The sequence below is a fragment of the Hemitrygon akajei genome, chromosome 5 (assembly GCF_048418815.1).
Source record: "Hemitrygon akajei chromosome 5, sHemAka1.3, whole genome shotgun sequence".
Taxonomy (NCBI): domain Eukaryota; kingdom Metazoa; phylum Chordata; class Chondrichthyes; order Myliobatiformes; family Dasyatidae; genus Hemitrygon; species Hemitrygon akajei.
Window position 1 is genome coordinate 33,151,264 of NC_133128.1, and position 18,394 is coordinate 33,169,657.

The 18,394-nt window shown below is 44.1% G+C and overlaps 1 protein-coding gene across 23 annotated transcripts in view; it reads right to left on the minus strand.

Moving 5' to 3' along the window:
* abi3bpa (ABI family, member 3 (NESH) binding protein a) overlaps positions 1–18,394 on the minus strand; it is a 309,406-nt gene that overhangs the window by 33,521 nt on the left and 257,491 nt on the right. For all 23 annotated transcript variants that reach the window (XM_073045179.1, XM_073045194.1, XM_073045192.1 and 20 more), the window contains one exon: positions 17,475–17,583. In XM_073045179.1, the coding sequence (XP_072901280.1) occupies positions 17,475–17,583 (109 nt within the window). The remainder of the gene's footprint in view (positions 1–17,474; positions 17,584–18,394) is intronic.

Sequence of the window (18,394 nt, forward strand, 5' to 3'; positions counted from 1 at the left end):
GATGGAGAAGGCAGAGTCCAAAGTGTTTATCACCATAAACACTCACAAAAGGCTTTATCACTCTAATAGCCTTATTTTTGTAGTAACATTTGCACTTGCACTTTGACAGAAAGCTATGGACCAGGTGCTTGAAGGTTGTCATGGATGACATTGTTATCTGTGAGGATCACAAGGAACATCTCCAAAACCTCAATATAGTATTAAAAAGATTACAAGATTATGAGCTCAGAGCACAATGGAACAAGTGTGAATTCTTTAAACCAATCATCAATTACTGTGGTCACACCATTAAATGATTACACAAGCGTGCAGAGAAAATTCAAGCAGTGGTAGATGCCCGAAGGCAAAAGTACGTGTCACGGTTGCGGTCCTTTTAAGGATACATCAATGACTTTAACAGATTCCTGCCAAACCTGGCTACTGTGCTCCACCCCTTGAACTCATTACTACAGACAGGGAAAAAATGCAATGGACAAAGTAGTGTGAGGTGCTTTTACAGAAGGTAAAGGAAAATGATATCGTACTCACACATTATTATCCACATCTTCCAGTGAAGCTTGCTATGCACTGTTCAGGTTGCCAACACATCCAGAAGGAATGTATCTAGAGCTGTCAGAGCCACTTCCTACAGCCCCAAAATCAACTCCTACAACACCACAGAGGAGGCCACAGAAGCCACAAGTCTCATCTGCCAAGCAGATTGATCCTCCTTGTTAGAAAAGACATTATCCCACAAGAGTAAGAAAGCCTCCACAGTGATTTAATCTTTAGGCTGAAATGGGACAATTTAAAATTTACTATGCTGTGGATGTCTATCTCTAGTAGTTATATTACATAGTATACTGAGTATATAGTTGAGATGCATTCTCTATCGATGTGGAGTTTATAGCTAAGCAGTGAGGAATGTTGTGTATTGTCAAGCCGAGGAGTGGTAGTGGGGACAAGCTCCCACTACCTAAAGTGCTCCTCACAGCATGCACCTCAAATAGCCTCTGACAACCAAGTCCAACTCCTGGCCTTCTCGTGTGGCTTAGCCTCTAAGCCTGGCGGAACTGTTTCTACTGACAGGAGAAGGGGCGAAGGTGGGTCCTGGCACCTTAAAACCAGTGCTTTGGGTAGATGGAGCTCGTCAGCCTGGGAAGGCAGTCCATCTAAGACAGGGAAACTCTGATTTCAAACCTCTGTTGCCTTGCAGCCATACCCACTTATGGGAAAGTCTTTGGGAGTAAACCCTGAGGACAAATCCGGAGCTGGAGTCCCTAAGGCAGTCCGATGTTGCCTTCAACCTCGCTCTGGCAACTCCTGCGACATCAAGCTGTATCGGTCTTTGCCCCTTCCTTGGAAAACATCGGTGGCGTGGAGAGGAGAGACTTGCTGCATGGGCAACTGCTGGTCTTCCATACAACCTTGCCCAGGCCTGTGCCCTGGAGAGGACATTCTGCAAGACTTTCCAGGCGCAGATCCATGGTCTTGCGAGAATAACGGATACCATCAATATTTGAGTAACATTGTAAATTAATTGTTTGATGAAGCCTTCTGCTATATATAGAATGTATCATGAATTATATATAAGATACCATAAATGGCATATGTCACTATGCAGCCACGTCAAACATACATGCCTCGCTAAAGTAAAAACAAAGGTACACAAGTTGTCACCTGGCTCTGCTGTTTTTGCTTCTAATGAGTTTTTATGTTTTGGAGAATCAAAATGTAACACTGAGACAACTCATCCAGGAAATGGCTTCAGTAATGGAAGCTCCCATTGTAAATATCAATGACAGATTTATTGATAACACTGTAAGTCCTTCACAGGTTGCAACAGACTGCTGCAAGTATTCTACTAAAGAGCAAATATTTTTATCTGGGATAGATGATTCTGCCAAATGGTAGAGGAATACATCTTTTGCAGGTTTCTAAGCCAAATCTGCTTGGGCAATCCACTAAAGCCACCAAAGAAACACATTAAAAAATGACTGATTTATGGCTTGGTCTGCAAAATCCTTTCTCTTCAAAAGAATCTTATATTTACACCAAACAGCCAGTTATTTTTAAACTGTATCCACATTTTGGGATTCCCTCATGCTGGAGAAAGATATTAATAACATATTTATTGAAATGGAATATTGGCATTAGAGGAGAATCCTTTTTGTTCAGAGCAAAGTATGTATCAACTAATAAGAAGCCAGTGAAGGTTTAACTGTGAATCATGGTGAAGACTTCTTTTGGAAACAATGTAGAAATCAAATCTCAAGGGCACTAAAACTAAGCAATTTTTCAGCAATATGTTATGCATGACTGTTAGGATTACTTTAGAATTATCTACACAGTCTTTTCATCCAAGCATGCTATTTCTCAGGAATGCTTTAGAGACCCAATATTGGAAAAGTCTTTTAATCCAAGTGTGCCCACATGAATGATGATTTTGATGGAAACCAGGATATGAGAATTACTTATGTTAAAGGCATTGATTTCCATGCAGTAGGGTAAAAAAAGAGTTTAAACTGGCAATTTGCTGCTATCTGGGGTCTGAACCATTGTTCAGAAATAGCACACCAAGATTAACTAAAAATGTCTGTATTAAATTTACATTTATCTAATTAACCATGGATCTTTGAGGCAGCAAATTGAAATATCCCTAGATTAGTAATTCAAAGAAAACTGAAAATAATCAAATGCTTATCCATAACATTCATATAAAAGGCAGAGATCAACATCAGCTAGCTTATTGGGTAGACTCTTGCTTGAGGACCTCTGTGGGTTAGGGTCGACCACAGATGTTGCATTCCAGCTGTCTACATGATACACAAACCAGTATGCAAGCCACGCAGAATGATGTGAAGAGCAAGCCATTAGCCATGTAGCAGGCTCCCACTCTCCATGCAGCGGATGAATCTAAAGCAACAACAGAGACAGATACTCTTGCTTAGATTGATGAAAGCCACCGGTGCTTACTTGTTGAAATCTAACTCTTAGACGTTGGTACATTCGTTAACAAAAGCCCAAGACTGGGAAATTATGAAGAGATTCAGGCGGCCATATCCAGTGGAAGAGCCTAATCACTTGTCCCATCAAACCTGGTGAAAGATTTCAGCCACCAATTTCAACAAGAATTGTCAAAGAAGCAGAGGCAAAGGAGAAGGTCTGTAATTTTTGAATAGTTTAATGTTTCTAATGTTTATAAATGTTATTAACTTTTTAAATTATTGAGTATATTTTAACTACCAATTTTATTTTAATTATTTTAAATTTTTTCTGGATGTCAGAGAAAAGAAAAAAAAAACAATAACAACTTTCAGAGCAGGTAAGACTCCATTCCCAGCTTTTCTAGCTGACAAAAGTTGTGTAACAGTTCAGGGGTGGGATTTCTTGCCTCTCTGCACATGGGCCCACTGAGCTGATGTCATGCTACAGGATTCTAAGAAATTGAGGGTCAATAGGATTGGTCCTTGCAACCAAACAAAGTAGTGTGGCCACTGGGAGTTGTGAGAAAAAGCCTGGTCAGTGAGATCTGGACCAGAAAAAATAGAAAAATTTTAAAGAAAATATCTGAGCATAGTGCACTGATGACAATGAGATCCTTCATTTCTTCAAAAGAAGCATTAAAAAAAAACTTGCTTTAGCTCAGGTAGTTTGAAGTTCTGTGACCAGTTCTATTTACTGTCTGTTATGATCTGCTTTCCACCCAAGACATACTAAATTTCTGCCTAATCTGTACTTTAGACAATCACCTGGACTACAGTGAATTTATCCATTGACTTTTTCATGAATCTTGTTGAAAAGCAGCTTGCTTTTAAAAACTGCAGGTCTTTTGGACAGCAGCGCAGATGCAGTAGAAGTATTCCCGCACAGGTCTGGAGCAGAGCTGAAAAAGCATCCAGTTTTCAGCAAGAGTCTTTGATTGGACAGCGGTAGAGACACAGTAAAAATGTTCCCATGCAGGTCTGGAGCTGAACTTGAAGAACACAATCTCCATAGGTACTGTCTAGTGAAGCGGTCATCATCAGAGTGGTAAGGCTTTGAATCAACAGGCTTCAGCGAGAACAGGCAGAGGCGAGGTAAGTAGGTAAGTTTATTTCTTATTTAACTCGTGAAAGAATAGGGGGTATGCCTGCAGGGCCAGTGTTCTGTTCTGGGAGTTAGATGTGGGATTTCCAGGAGACTGCCAGCCTACTCTATGGCCACATATGCACCAAGTGCATTAAGAGGCAGCTCCTTGGAGACCATGTTAGGGAACTGGAGCTGCAGCTTGATGACTTTTGGCTTGTTACAGAAATTGAGGAAGTGATAGACAAGAGCTACAGGGAGGTAGTCACCCCCAAGGCTACAGGAGATAGATAAATGGATGACTGTCAAGACAGGGAAGGGAAAATGTCAGATAGTGGAGACCACCCCTGCAGCCATCACCCTCAACAAAACCATTTTGAGGATTGTTGGAGTGGGGGTATCGATCTACCCAGGGGATGCAACAGCGGCCATGCCTCTGGCACTGAGTCTGGCCTGTGGTTCAGGAAGGTAGGGAACCAAAGAGGATGGCAGCAATAAAAGGGACTCTATAGTTAAGGGGATAGATAGGTGATTCTGTGGGTGTGAAAAAGAAACACAGATGGTAGTTTGCCTTCCACATGCCAGGGTCAGTGATGTTTCTGAATGCGTCCACAATATCCTCAAAAGGTAGGGTGAGCAGCCAGAAGTTGTGGTACATATTGGTACTAACGACATAGGTAGAAAAAGGGAGGAGGTCCTGAAAACAGAATATAGGGAGTTAGGAAGGAAGTTGAGAAGCAGGACCTCAAGGGTAGTAATGTCAGGATTGCTGTTTGTGCCACACGATAGTAAGTATAGGAATAGAATAAGGTGGCAGATAAATGCATGGCTGAAGAATTGGAGCAAGGGGCAGGGATTCAGATTTCTGGATCATTGGGACCTCCTCTGAGGCAGGTGTGACCTGTACAAAAGGGAAGGGATGCACTTAAATCTGAGGGGGATCAATATTCTTATGGGCAGATTTGCTAAAGCTGTTGGAAGTGGTTTAAACTAATATGGGAGGGGAATAGGAACTAGTATGATAGAGCTGACGATCAGTCAACATGTTTACAAGTAGGTGATGGTTGTAATATGATTGTAAGGAAGGACAAGCCAATGATTGGGTACAGTGCAGACAGTGCAAAGAGTTAAATTGTACCACAGAGACAAAATTCAAAAGGAAGAAGCATGCAGGACTGAAGGTGCTGTATTTAAATGCACGTAGCATTCGGAATAAGGTAGATGAACTTGTGGTGCAATTAGAGACGGGTTGGTATGATGTTGTAGGCATCACTGAATCATGGCTGAAAGAAGGTCAAAGTTGGGAGCTTACTATCAAAGGATATACTTCGTATCAAAAGGACAGGCAGGAAGGCATAGGCAGTAGTGGGCTCTGTTGGTAAGAGATAGAATTATATCTTTAAAAAGAGGTGACATAGGGTCAGAGAATGTCGAATCTTTGTGGGTGGACTTGAGAAACTGTGAGGGTAAAAAAATAATTATGGGATCATATAAAGACCTCCAAATAGTAGCCAATATGTGGGGTTGAGATTGCAAAGGGAGCTGGAAATGGCATGTAATAAGGGTAATGTCACAATTGTAATGGGGGATGTCAATATGCAAGGGGTTTGGGAAAATCAGGTTGGTGTCGGATCGTAAGAGAGGGAATTTGTTGAAGGCCTATGAGGTGGCTCTTTAGAGCATTGTGTGTTTGAGCCTACTCGGGGAAAGGCTATCTTAGATTGGGTGTTGTGCAATAATCCAGATTTTATTAGAGAGTTTAAGGTAAATGAACCCTTAGAAGACAGTGATCATAATATTATTGAATTCATACTGCAATTGAGAGGGAGAAGCACAAGTCAGATGAATCAGATTCACAATGGAATACAGGGAATTACAGAAGCATGAGAGAGGAGCTTGCTCAGGTGGATTGGAAGAGGATATCAGTGGGGATGACTGTCCTGGAAATAGTTCACAAGATGCGGGATAAATATATCCCACAGAAGTAGTTGTTCTCATATGGCAGGGGTAGGCAACCATGGCTGACAAGGGAAGTTAAGAATGGCATGAAAGCCAAGAAAAGGGCATATAATGTAGCAAAAGTGAGTGGGAAGTTGGATAATGAGAAGTTTTAAAAATTCACCAAACGGCAACTAAAAAAGACAGAAGAAAGGAAATATGAAATATGAGGACAAACTAGCCAATAATATAAAGCGGGATACTAAAAGTTTTTCAGTTATATAAAGAGTAAAAGGGAGGTGAGAGTTGATATTAACCACTTGAAAATGATGCTGGTGAAGTAGTAATGGGGGACAAAGAAATGATGGATGAACTTAACAAGTAGTTTGCAAATGTCTTCACGGTGGAAGATACTAGCAGTTTGCCAGTGGTCTATGAGGGCCATTGCTATCACAAAGGGAAAAGAGCTATCAAACTGAAAGGTATTAAGGTCAATAAGTCATCTGGACCAGATGGACTACAACCCAGAGTTCTGAAACAGGCTACTGAAGCGATAGTAGATGCATTAGTTATGATCTTTCAAGAATCACTTGATTCCCAGATGACTGGAAAATTGCAAATGTTACTCCACTCTCTAAGAGGGACGAAGGCAAAAGAAAGGAAATTATAGACAAGTTAGGCTAATCTCAGTGGCTGGGAAAGCATTGGAGTCCATTATTAAGGAAGAGGTTTCAGGGTATTTTGAGACTAATGATAAAATAGGTCAGCACAGTTTCTGTGAAGGGAAATCCTGCCTAACAAATCTGTGAGAGTTATTTGAGCAAGTAACAAGCAGGGTGGACAAAGGAAAGGCAATGGATGTCATTTACTTGGATTTTCAGAAGGCATTTGACAAGGTGCCACAGAAGAAGCTGCTTAACAAGATAAAATTCCATGACATTACAGAAATATACTAGCGTGGTTAGAGGAATGGCTGACAGGTAGGAGGCAGTGAGTGGGATTAAAGGGGGCCCATTCTGGTTGGTTGCCAGTGATAAGTAGTGTTCCTCAGGGGTCAGTATTGAGAACACTACTTTTCACATTGTTCGTCAATAATTTAGATAATGGAATTGATTGCTTTGTGGCAAACTTTTCAGATGGTACAAAGAGAGGTGGAGAGGTAGGTAGTGCTGAGGAAGGATTATGATTGCAGAAGAACTTAGACAAATTGGAAGAATGGGCAAAAAAGTGGCAGATGGAATACAATGTTAGGAAATGTATGATACATTTTGGTAAAAGGAACAAAAATACAGACTATTCTCTAAATGGGGAGAAAGTTCAAACTTCAGAGATGCAAAGGGACTTAGAAGTCCTCAGCAAGACTCCCAGGTATAAAAGGCAAATGCAATGTTGTCATTCATTTCAAGGGGACTAGGCTATAAAAAGAAGAAGATAATGCTGAGGCTTCATAAGAACTAGTCAGGCCACACTTGGGAGTATTGTCAACAGTTTTGGACTCCATATCTCAGAAGGGATGTGTTGTAGCGGTGTGCTACACACAGTGCTGAAATAATGACACGTAGTTGGTGAGCTGCAGTTGCAAAAGAGGTTTATTCAAACTTCGCAGCCTCGCTTTAAAGCCTTCCTGTTCCCACCCTCCCTAGGCAGGAATGCTGTAAGGGGCGCGTATTCACAGTCCCATCCCGCGCGCGGGCTTTTCCCCTTGCTGGTGAAGCAGGCTTGGTGCCCTCTTTGGGACCGGCCACAATGCCGGCGCGCGCCACTTTGTGAGCCGGTTCGAGTGCACTGGGAAGTGGGTTGCCATATAACCCCCCCCCCCCAGAACTGGCGATACACCCCCCAATGTCCACAGTCTGGGCCGGACTCCGTTTGGGAGGTCTGCCTCTGTGCCACGGTGCCTGAATCTCGACCGGCTACGCCAAGTCCACATGGGCCGGTTTGAGTCGGTCCACCGTGAAAACCTCCTCTTTCCCCCCCAATGTCCAGCACGAATGTGGACCTGTTGTTTCTGATCACCGTAATCGGCCCCTTGTAGGGCCGCTGTAGCGGTGCCCGATGTCCCTCCGTCGTACAAAAACAAACTTACAGTTTAGCAGGTCTTTGGGTACGCAGGTCGGGTTCTGCCCATGCTGCGAAGTGGGTATGGGGGCCAGGTTACCAAGCCTTTCGCGTAGTCTGCCCAGGACTGCTGCGGGTTCTTCCTCTTGCCCCCTTGGGGCTGGTATGAACTCTCCCGGGACGACCAGGGGTGCGCCGTACACCAACTCGGCCGACGAGGTGTGCAGATCCTCTTTGGGCGCCGTGCGGATTCCGAGCAGGACCCAGGGAAGCTCGTCCACCCAGTTAGGCCCATTGAGGCGAGCCATGAGAGCCGACTTCAGGTGACGGTGGAAACACTCCACTAGTCCGTTCGACTGTGGGTGGTAGGCAGTTGTGTGGTGCAGCTGTGTCCCCAAAAGGCTGGCCATAGCTGACCACAGGCTGGAGGTGAACTGGGCGCCTCTGTCGGAGGTAATGTGGGCCGGTACCCCGAAGCGTGCTACCCAGGTGGCGATCAGTGCTCGGGCGCAAGATTCGGAAGTGGTGTCAGTGAGCGGGACCACCTCTGGCCATCTTGTGAACCGGTCCACGATAGTCAGGAGGTGCCGCGCTCCTCGCGACACTGGCAGGGGGCCCACGATATCCACGTGAATGTGGTCGAAACACCGGCGGGAGGGGTGGAACTGCTCCGGCAGAGCTTTGGTGTGCCGCTGCACCTTGGCTGTTTGGCAGTGCATGCACGTTCTGGCCCATTCACTGACCTGCTTGCGGAGTCCGTGCCAAACAAACCTGTTGGCTACCGTCCGGACGGTTCTCCTGATGGAGGGGTGCGCTAAGTTGTGAACGGAGTTGAGAATGCGCCGCCGCCAGGCTGCCGGAACAACGGGGTGGGGTTGGCCGGTGGTGACGTCACAGAGTAGGGTCCTCTCACCTGGGCCTACGGGGAGGTCCTGGAGCTGCAAACCAGAGACTGCGGTTCTGTAACTAGGGATCTCCTCGTCTGCCTGCTGCGCCTCCGCCAGCGCTTCATAGTCTACCCGCTGGAACAGGGCTTGGATGTTAGGTCTGGAGAGAGCATCTGCCACGACATCGTCCTTTCCCAAGACATGCCGGACATCCGTCGTGTATTCGGAGATGTAGGACAGATGTCGCTACTGGCGGGACGACCGGGGTTGGATGCTTTCGTGAATGCAAAGGTAAGCGGTTTGTGGTCTGTGAACGCGGCGAAGGACCTACCTTCTAAGAAGTACCTGAAATGCCGGATTGCCAGGTATAGCGCCAACAGTTCCCGGTTGAAAGCACTGTGTTTGTGCTCGGGTGGTCATAGGTGTTTGCTGAAAAATGCCAGGGGTTGCTAGCGACCCTCGATGAGTTGTTCCAGCAGTCCACCGACTGCCGTGTTAGATGCGTCCACTGTGAGGGCGGTAGGGACATCCGTTCTGGGGTGCACTAGCATCGTGGCGTTTGCCAAGGCTTCTTTGGTTTTAATGAAAGTGGCGGCGGACTCCTTGTCCCAGATAATGTCCTTGCCCTTACCCGACATCAGGGCGAACAGGGGGCGCATGATTCGGGCAGCTGAAGGGAGGAAGCGGTGGTAGAAATTTACCATACCCACGAATTCCTGAAGGCCTTTGATTGCGTTGGGTCGAGGGAAATGGCGGACCGCGTCTATCTTGGTGGGTAGAGAGGTTGCCCATCTTTAGTAATCCTGTGGCCCAGGAAGTCGATGGTGTTGAGTTCGAACTGGCATTTGGCCGGGTTGATTGTTAGGCCATATTCACTCAGTTGGGCGTAGAGTTGACGGAGGTGGGACAGATGTTCCTGACGACTATTGCTGGCTATGAGGATGTTGTCCAAATAGGTGAAAGCGAAGTCCAGGTCGCGTCCCACCGCGTCCATTAACCGCTGAAACGTCTGTGCGGCATTCTTCAGGCCGAATGGCATGCGGAGGAACTCGAAAAGGCTGAATGGGGTGATGAGAGCCATTTTGAGGACGTTGTCCGGATGCATCGGGATTTGATGGTATCCCCGGATGTGGTCTACCTTGGAGAAGATCCGTGCACCGTGCAGGTTTGCTGCAAGTCCGGAATGTGCGGCACAGGGTAGCGGTCTGGTGTTGTAGCCTCGTTCAGCCCGTGGTAGTCGCCGCATGGTCTCCAGCTCCCTGTTGCTTTGGGCACCATGTGCAGGGGGGAGGCCCATGGGCTGTCGGACCACCGTATGATCCCCAATTCCTCCATCCTCTTGAACTTCTCCTTCGCCCGTCGGAGCTTGTCCGGGGGAAGCCTTCGAGCACGCACGTGGAGGGGTGGTCCTTGTGTCGGGATGTGGTGCTGTACGCCGTCTCTGGGCATGGCTGCCGTGAACTGCGGTGCCAGAACTGATGGGAAATCCACCAGGACTCTGGTGAAGTCGTTGTCGGACAGCGTGATGGAGTCTAGGTGTGGGGCCGGCAACTAGGCTTCACCCAGGGAGAACGTTTGAAAGGTCTCGGCGTGGACCAGTCTCTTCCTTGGCAGGTCGACCAGTAGGCTGTGAGCCCGCAAAAAATCTGCGCCCAGGAGTGGTTGGGCTACAGCGGCCAGTGTGAAGTCCCACGTGAACCGGCTGGAGCCAAACTGTAGCTGCACCGGACGGGTGCCATAGGTCCTTACTGTGCTGCCGTTCGTGGCCCTCAGGGTGGGACCCGGTTCTCTGTTGCGGGTGTCGTAACTCGTCGGAGATAAGACGCTGATCTTGGCTCCGGTGTCAACCAAAAAGCGGCGTCCCGACCGCTTGTCCCAGACATACAGGAGGCTATCCCGACGGCCAGCCGCCGTGGCCATCAGCAGCAGCTGGCCCTGGCGTTCCCGGGAACTTGCAGGGCGGGCGACAGCAGCGGGCTTCTGCGCCCCACCACTGGTGGTAGAAGCACCATTATTCATTGGTCTCCTCACCCCTGCCTCTGGGGTTAGCGGGCTCTGCGGCCGGGCCTGGTCTGGTTTGCTGCTGGGAGCGTGGCCTGGTGATCTGTGCGACGGATGCCCCACTCTCCTTCTTGGCTTTCCACAACACGTCCGCCCGGGCCACCACCTTCCGGGGGTCGCTGAAATCTGCGTCGGACAGCAGCAGGCGTATGTCCTTGGGCAGCTGCTCCAGGAATGCCTGCTCAGACATGAGGCAGGGTGTGTGACCTCCAGCCAGGGAGAGCATCTCGTTCATCAAAGCCGATGGTGGCTTGTCCCCCAAACCATCCAGGTGCAGTAAACGGGCAGCTCGCTCGCGCCGTGTGAGTCCAAAAGTCCTTATGAGCAAGGCTTTGAATTCTGTGTGTTTGTCGTCTGCTGGGGGCGATTGTATGAAATCCTCAACCTGGGCGGCTGTCTCCTGGTCGAGGGAGCTCACCACGTAGTAATAACGTGTGGCATCCGAGGTTATCTGCCGAATGTGGAATTGGGCATCTGCTTGCTGGAGCCATAGGTGAGGTCGCAGCGTCCAGAAGCTTGGCAGTTTTAACAAAACTGCATGAACAGATGCTGCATCGTTCATCTCCGGTCCAAATATTGTTTGGGCCGTCGGGGTCACCAATTGTAGCGGAGCGCTACACGCAGCGCTGCAACAACGACACGTAGTCGGTGAGCTGCAGTTGCAAAAGAGGTTTATTCAAACTTCGCAGCCTCACTTTAATGCCTTCCTGTTCCCACCCTCCCTGGGCGGGAATGCTGTAGGGGGCGTGTATTCACAGTCCCGTCCCGTGCGCGGGCTTTTCCCCTTGTTGGTGAAGCAGGCTTGGCGCCCTCTTTGGGACCGGCCTCAATTCTGGTGCGCGCCACTTTGTGAGCCGGTTTGAGTGCGCTGGGAAGTGGGTCGCCACATTGCAGACTCCAGAGGGATTTCACGAGGATGACAAGAATGAAGGGGTTAACATATGAGCAGTCTGGCAGCTTTGGGCCATGACTCACTGAAATTTAGAAGAATGCAGGGGGATCCCATTGAAACCTATGAATGTTGAAAGGAATAGATATGGTGGATGTGGAGAGGATGCTTCCTACGATGGGGGTGACCAGAACTAGAGGGCACAGCTCTCTGGTAAGGAATTTGCCAGAGAGTAGTGAATCTGTGGAATGCTCTGCCACAGACAGCTGTGGAGGCCAAGACCGTGGGTATATTTAAAGTGAAAATTGATAGTTTCCTGATCGGTCAAGGCATCAAAGATTATGCGAGAAGGAAGGTGCTTGGGGTTGAGTGGGATCTGGGATCAGCCATGATGGAATGGACTTGATGGGCTAATTCTGCTCCTATGTCTTACGGTCTTATGGAGACATTCCTGTGAAAGTGCCAGAGTAAATCCAATAGGGGTCAAGCTGGAGCCAGGAGAAATACATAAAAATGCTGGATTAACTGAGCAAATCAGACAGTATCCATGTAGAGAAATAAGCGGACTGAGACGCTTCATCAGGAGCCAAGATTCTAAACCAATACAAATATATTCAGATACATAAAGTGTAAAAGAGAGGCGAGAGTGGATATCGTACCACTGGAAAACGATGCTGGAGAGGTATTAATGGCAGACAAACTGAATAAGTATTTTGCATCAATTTTCACTGTGGACGACACTATGGTGGAAATTCCAGGTGTCAGCGGTCATGAAGTGGCCATTACTACGGAGAAGGTTCTTAGCAAACTGAAAGATCTGAAGGTAGATAAGTCACTTGGACCAGATAGTATACACCCCATAGTTCTGAAAAAGATGGCTGAAGACTTTGCGGAGGCATTGGTAATGAACTTTCAAGATTCACTAAATTCTGGAATGGTTCCAGAAGACTGGAAAATTGCAAATGTCACTTCACTCTTCAAGAAGGGAGAGAGGCAGAAGAAAGGAAATTATAGACCAGTTAATCTGACTTCAGTGGTTGGAAAGATGTTGGAGTCAATTGCTATAGATGTGGTTTCAGGTTACTTGGAGGTGCATGATAAAATAAGCTGTAGTCAGCGTGGTTTCCTCAAGGGAAACTCTTGCCTGACAAATCTGCTGGAATACTTTGAAGAAATAACAAGCAGAATAGACAATGGATAATCACTTCATGTTGTGTAATTGGATTTTCAGAATGCATTTCATAAGGTGCCACATGTGAGGCTACTTAACAAACTACAAGCCCATAATATTACAGGGATTGTTCTAGCATGGATAAAGCAGTGGCTGAATGGTAGGAGGCAAAGAGTGGGGATATAGGCTGCTGGTGACTAGTGGTGTTCCACAGGGATCTGTGTTGGAACTGATTCTTTTTATATTATATGTTAATGATTTGGATGATAGAATTGATGGCTTTGTTGCAAAGTTTGCAGACAATATGAAGATAGGTGGAAGGGCAGGTAGGTTTGTGGAAATAGAGAGGCTACAGAAGGACTTAGACAGATAAGGAGAATGGGCAAAGAAATGGCAGATGGAATACAGTGTCGGGAAGTGCATGGTTATGCACCTTGGTTGAAGAAATGAAAGTGAAGATTATTTTCTAAATGGAGAGAAAATTCAAAAAGCTGAGACACAAAGGGAATTGGGAGTCCTTATGCAGGATTCCCAGAAGGTTAATTTACAGGTTGAGTCTGTGGTGAAGAAAGCAAGTGTAATGTTATCATTCATTTCAAGAGGACTGAAATATACAACCAAGGATGTAATTTTGAGACTTTATAAAGCACTGATGAGGCCTCACTTGGAGTATTGTGGGCAGTTTTGGGCTCCTCATCTTGGAAGGAACATTCCGAAACTAGAGAGGGTTCAAAGGAGGTTCATGAAAATTATTCCAGGCTTAATTATTATTGATGGCTCTGTGGCTATATTCACCGGAATTCAGAAGAATGAGGGGTGACCTCACTGGTGAAAGGCCTTGATAGAGTGGATATGGAGAGGGTGTTTCATATGGTGGAAGAGTCTAAGACCAAAGGACACAGTCTCAGAATAGAAGGGTGTCCTTTTAGAATTGAGATGAGGAGGTATTTCCTTAGCCAGAGAGTGGTGAATCTGTGAAATTGATTGCCACAGGCAGCTGTGGAGGCCAAAGTTTTAGGTATATTTAAGGCAGAGGTTGTTAAATTCTTGATTAGTAGGGGGCATGAAGGGATATGGGGAGAAGGCAGGAGATTGGTGCTGAGAGGAATAATGAATCAGCCATGATGAAATGGTGGCACAGACGTGATGGGTGAAATGACCTAATTCTGCTCATATGTCTCATGGTCTTCTGGTATTTTATCCTGGACGTATAAGATTCTGCAAATGCTGGAAATACTGGAGTAACTGAGCAGGCCAGGCAGCATCTATGGAGGGGAATAAATAGGTGGGTCTCAGCCCAAAAGTTGACTGTTTATTGCCCTCAATAGATGCTGCCTGACCTGCTGAGTTCCTCCAGCTCTTAGTGCATTTTACCTTGGTCCTGCTTTAAACTTCTGGTACATTTGTAACATTTTAAAGATTCAGTTCATTCCAAGAACAGTTGCAAGTTGTCTGCATATTTGTTCAGCCACAGTATTGGAACCACAGCCTTTCTATTCTTCCTGAAAGGGAAACTCAGTGACTAGATAGTGTTTTGTTATTCATGAGTTTCATACATTTGGAACACTGATGCTTTCATAGAAAGATACTGATTGTATATCTTTATCCCACAGGGAATTAAGGGAATTAGACAGGATTTCTAGCTCTAATTGGACATAAAGCAGGTTTCATCATTAATTTTACCTCCCAGTAACACACCATTACCTCTTGGTTCTACTCAACTCTAATTTCTTGCCCTCATGTGGCACTTTTGAGTAGTAAGTTAAAAGTGTGTGGTAAATATTGGCTAGTGAATACATTAGAAGTGTCCTTTCTGTGAGAAATGCCAGGAAAAACAACCTCTGGCTCTTGTTAATGTTAGGCTTTGGCTGAGAGGACTCTGTAAAATCCTTCAGGGCAAACGAACACTTTGCATAAGAGACTGTGGCAGAACAATTCTCTTTTCTTGAAATACTGCCCAGAAGATTAATCTGCAACTCCTGTAGACTCCAGTTGGGGTCAGAAAGTTGCTTAATGAAATAAGAACACATGATCCCTGTTTTTAGTATGAAACTACACTGTAACATTTTCAGGGAACTTAACCTCTAACTATGATGTCCTGAATATATTTTAGTATTTAAAAATTCTATTCAAACAAAATGAAAATCTATGGGAATATAATGGTGACTAGACCAACCAATTAAAACATTACATATTTTCAGATTAGCATATTTGTATACATAGAAAGTAGTTTTTGGAAACCACTGAGGGGCAATTTTGCAAGCATGAAGACATAGGATGGAATGAGATCAATGACTGAGAACTCAGCATCAGGGTAAGGGCCACACCTCACAAAAGCACCTCATAAATGCCAAATGAAGATCACACTAAGTCCTGGAATTATTCATTTGTCCGCCAAGACATTTTTATCACACTACATAAGGAGCTCACATTGTAATTTTTGCTAAGTGACATGATCAATAATGTCAAATGATACCAACTCAAGCAACTTAGACAACCATGCCATCTGGGAGTTACCACAATGGGGAGGAAAATGTAACTAATACCATAATAACCTGTGTAACCTTTTCCCTCACTGTTGAGGAAATCACTGATTTTAAGTTCAGATTCAACTTTCTATGGATCTGTGCACTAATATCTTTTTATATGCTGATTTATCCTTTAAGTCACATCTATTTATTATGATACTATATTAATTTTTCTATATATATTCTGCATTGTATTTCCATGTAGATTATAAATATTCCTGTACCTTTTGCTGATTATACAGTGCTGCCAAATTTTTGAAATGATGTCAATTTTATATAATTGTATAATTATAGAAATTAAATCTATTAGGTTCAGTAGAACAATGAAATAAGTCAGGCCATACTCTTAACCAGAACTAACCAAAGCCAAATAAATTGTAAGTACTAAGGCTATGATCATCAGTACACACTCAGGAAGTGGAACACCAGGGTCTATGTGTATTATTTTGAAAGCTTGTAAACTAGCATCTTCCCAAATTATTGTTAAAATAGCTTTCTGAAAAATGGCATCGGAGCTAACCCTGGGGAGATTTGCAATTGAGGATTAATTTTTTATTACTGCAAATTATCTCTACAATGATACACTACTGATTGTTTCTAACAGATACCAGATACGCAAATATGAAATATAAGCTATTCAAAAGTTCTTGCTTTTAAGAACCTTTTGCAACACGAGTGCAATGATTATCCTGGTTATGATAGTGCTTGAGAAGGAAGTTAACTGTACATAGATGTATCCAGAGAGAAACACCTAGCTCTGGTTTCTGGCTCTGCTGAAAATGTGCCCTGTGCTCCTGTGCAATAGAATCATTTATGCCCGTCAGTGACTTTGCCACAGTAACATTAGAGACAACAGGTCAGTTTCATATTACTCAGCTACAGACTAGATATAATTTGTATACAAGGATGAATTGGTGGGAGTGGGCTAAAAGGTCAACCAGTATGTGTAATTCCATCTGGAGATGTTTAATAACATTTCTACTTCAAAGAGACCGTAATCAAATGATATGATGCTTTTATCATTTTGTAACAATATTTCAAACTGCGCTCATGGAAGCATAGAATATTATTCTGATCATATGTTAAACTTTGGGAGAAGGTAATCTATTCACGTTAATAAATGGTTAATTCATTTCACTATTTTTATTTTTATATAGCAGAGTAATGATGCTACTAAATCTTTTTAAAGATTAACTTTAAAATTTCATAACTTGTTTCATAAAGCCACCGTTTCTGAGTTAGCACACTAAAAACAAGCTTAGGTGTATATAACTGTAAATTATTTTGTTAAGGTAGGGAAGAGTGGAAATTGAATAATTGCTCAGAGAGATCAGGATTTTGGGTTCAAATCTGGGTTCACCATGTCCACAACGCTTAAGGTATTGATCATTCAGAGTCCATTCTCCTTAAATCCTGCAATGAGTTTTCGATCTGCCCAGGAGAATTTCATAATTCCATAAGAAGTAGGAGCAAAATCAGGCCATCTGCCCCATCAAGTCTATTCCACCACAAGTAATACTTTTCAGTTTTCCCTATTCTTCAAGCCTGAATTCCAACAGAAAGCCATATTTGACCAATGTCTCTGCTTTGAAGAAGGTTCATTCATGAAAACTTAAACATTTATCTTTAATACCAACCTGTATGAACAGCCTTGATAACTGACATAGCAATTGTTTTAAGAATCTATAACTGGCTCAAAGATTACCAAACATCAGCTTTGCAGGTCCCCTACAGCCTCCTTTAAGAAAAATCAAATGCAGTGTTTTCTCAATTGGCTGTAATCTTTTATGCAAATAAACAGACAACTGAGGTTTAGTTATATTCTCAGAACTCTGAATGGAAAAGAAAATAATTCATTACTTGGAACTGTGAAGAATAAAAACATGTTTTTTCACCTAGTGTTTGGTTTGAGATTTTCCACTGCAGCGTGGGTTTGATTGGTAACAGTAACAAGTTTCTCTGTTTTGTTGTCAGGACCTTGCATTTGCGATACAACTTCATACTCTGTAAGATGAAAATGTGAAGACATTTTAGAAAGGGAAAACAATTATTTTATATTAAGAACTAGGAAAATTAAAAATAAAATGGTTGCAACTAGACTTACTGAAGATAAATAAATATAATACTACATATAATTTTCCTTGAAGACATCTTTCAATTGAAATAGTAAAATAATTCAAGATAAGAGATTTCTTCATATCATTAAAAATCATTCCTGATGTCCAATAAGTTATTTTTCACAAAGAACATGGATAACTGGGTTGATTTTAGAGACATGGGTCTTAAAATTTGATTTGACACATTCTAATAGGATTGTGTGGCAACTAAAAAGACTAGGGCAAAATTGGGACCTTGTTTACTAAGGTTAGTGATATTTCAGTGAAGGGGAAGGAAGAGGGTGAATATTCTGTGTTAATAGTGAGTGTTCAGAAGTATGCAAAGAAATTCTAGTCAATTTATGTTGATAATAACCAAAATAAATTTTTAGGCAGCTGAGAGCTGACATGAATTTTATTGAGGGGAAACCTTGTAAAGATAGAGCTCATTGATCTGTTTCTGATATATCCTTGCAGGAGTGGCACCACCAACCAACAATACAATCTGTGAACTATATGCTGGGAAGCATTGGAGGGCGGGGTGCAGGTGTGTGAGGTGACATCAACAGATGTCTGGTACAGTCTGTTGCAGTTATGCCAGTATAGTACAGCAGCCAACATTCTGTGTATAAAAGTTCAGAAACCATGGAAGGAACTGCCCTGTTTCTGAGGAGGGTGAATTTAATTTCCTTTCATTTTTGCTCACCAAATCTAACTCG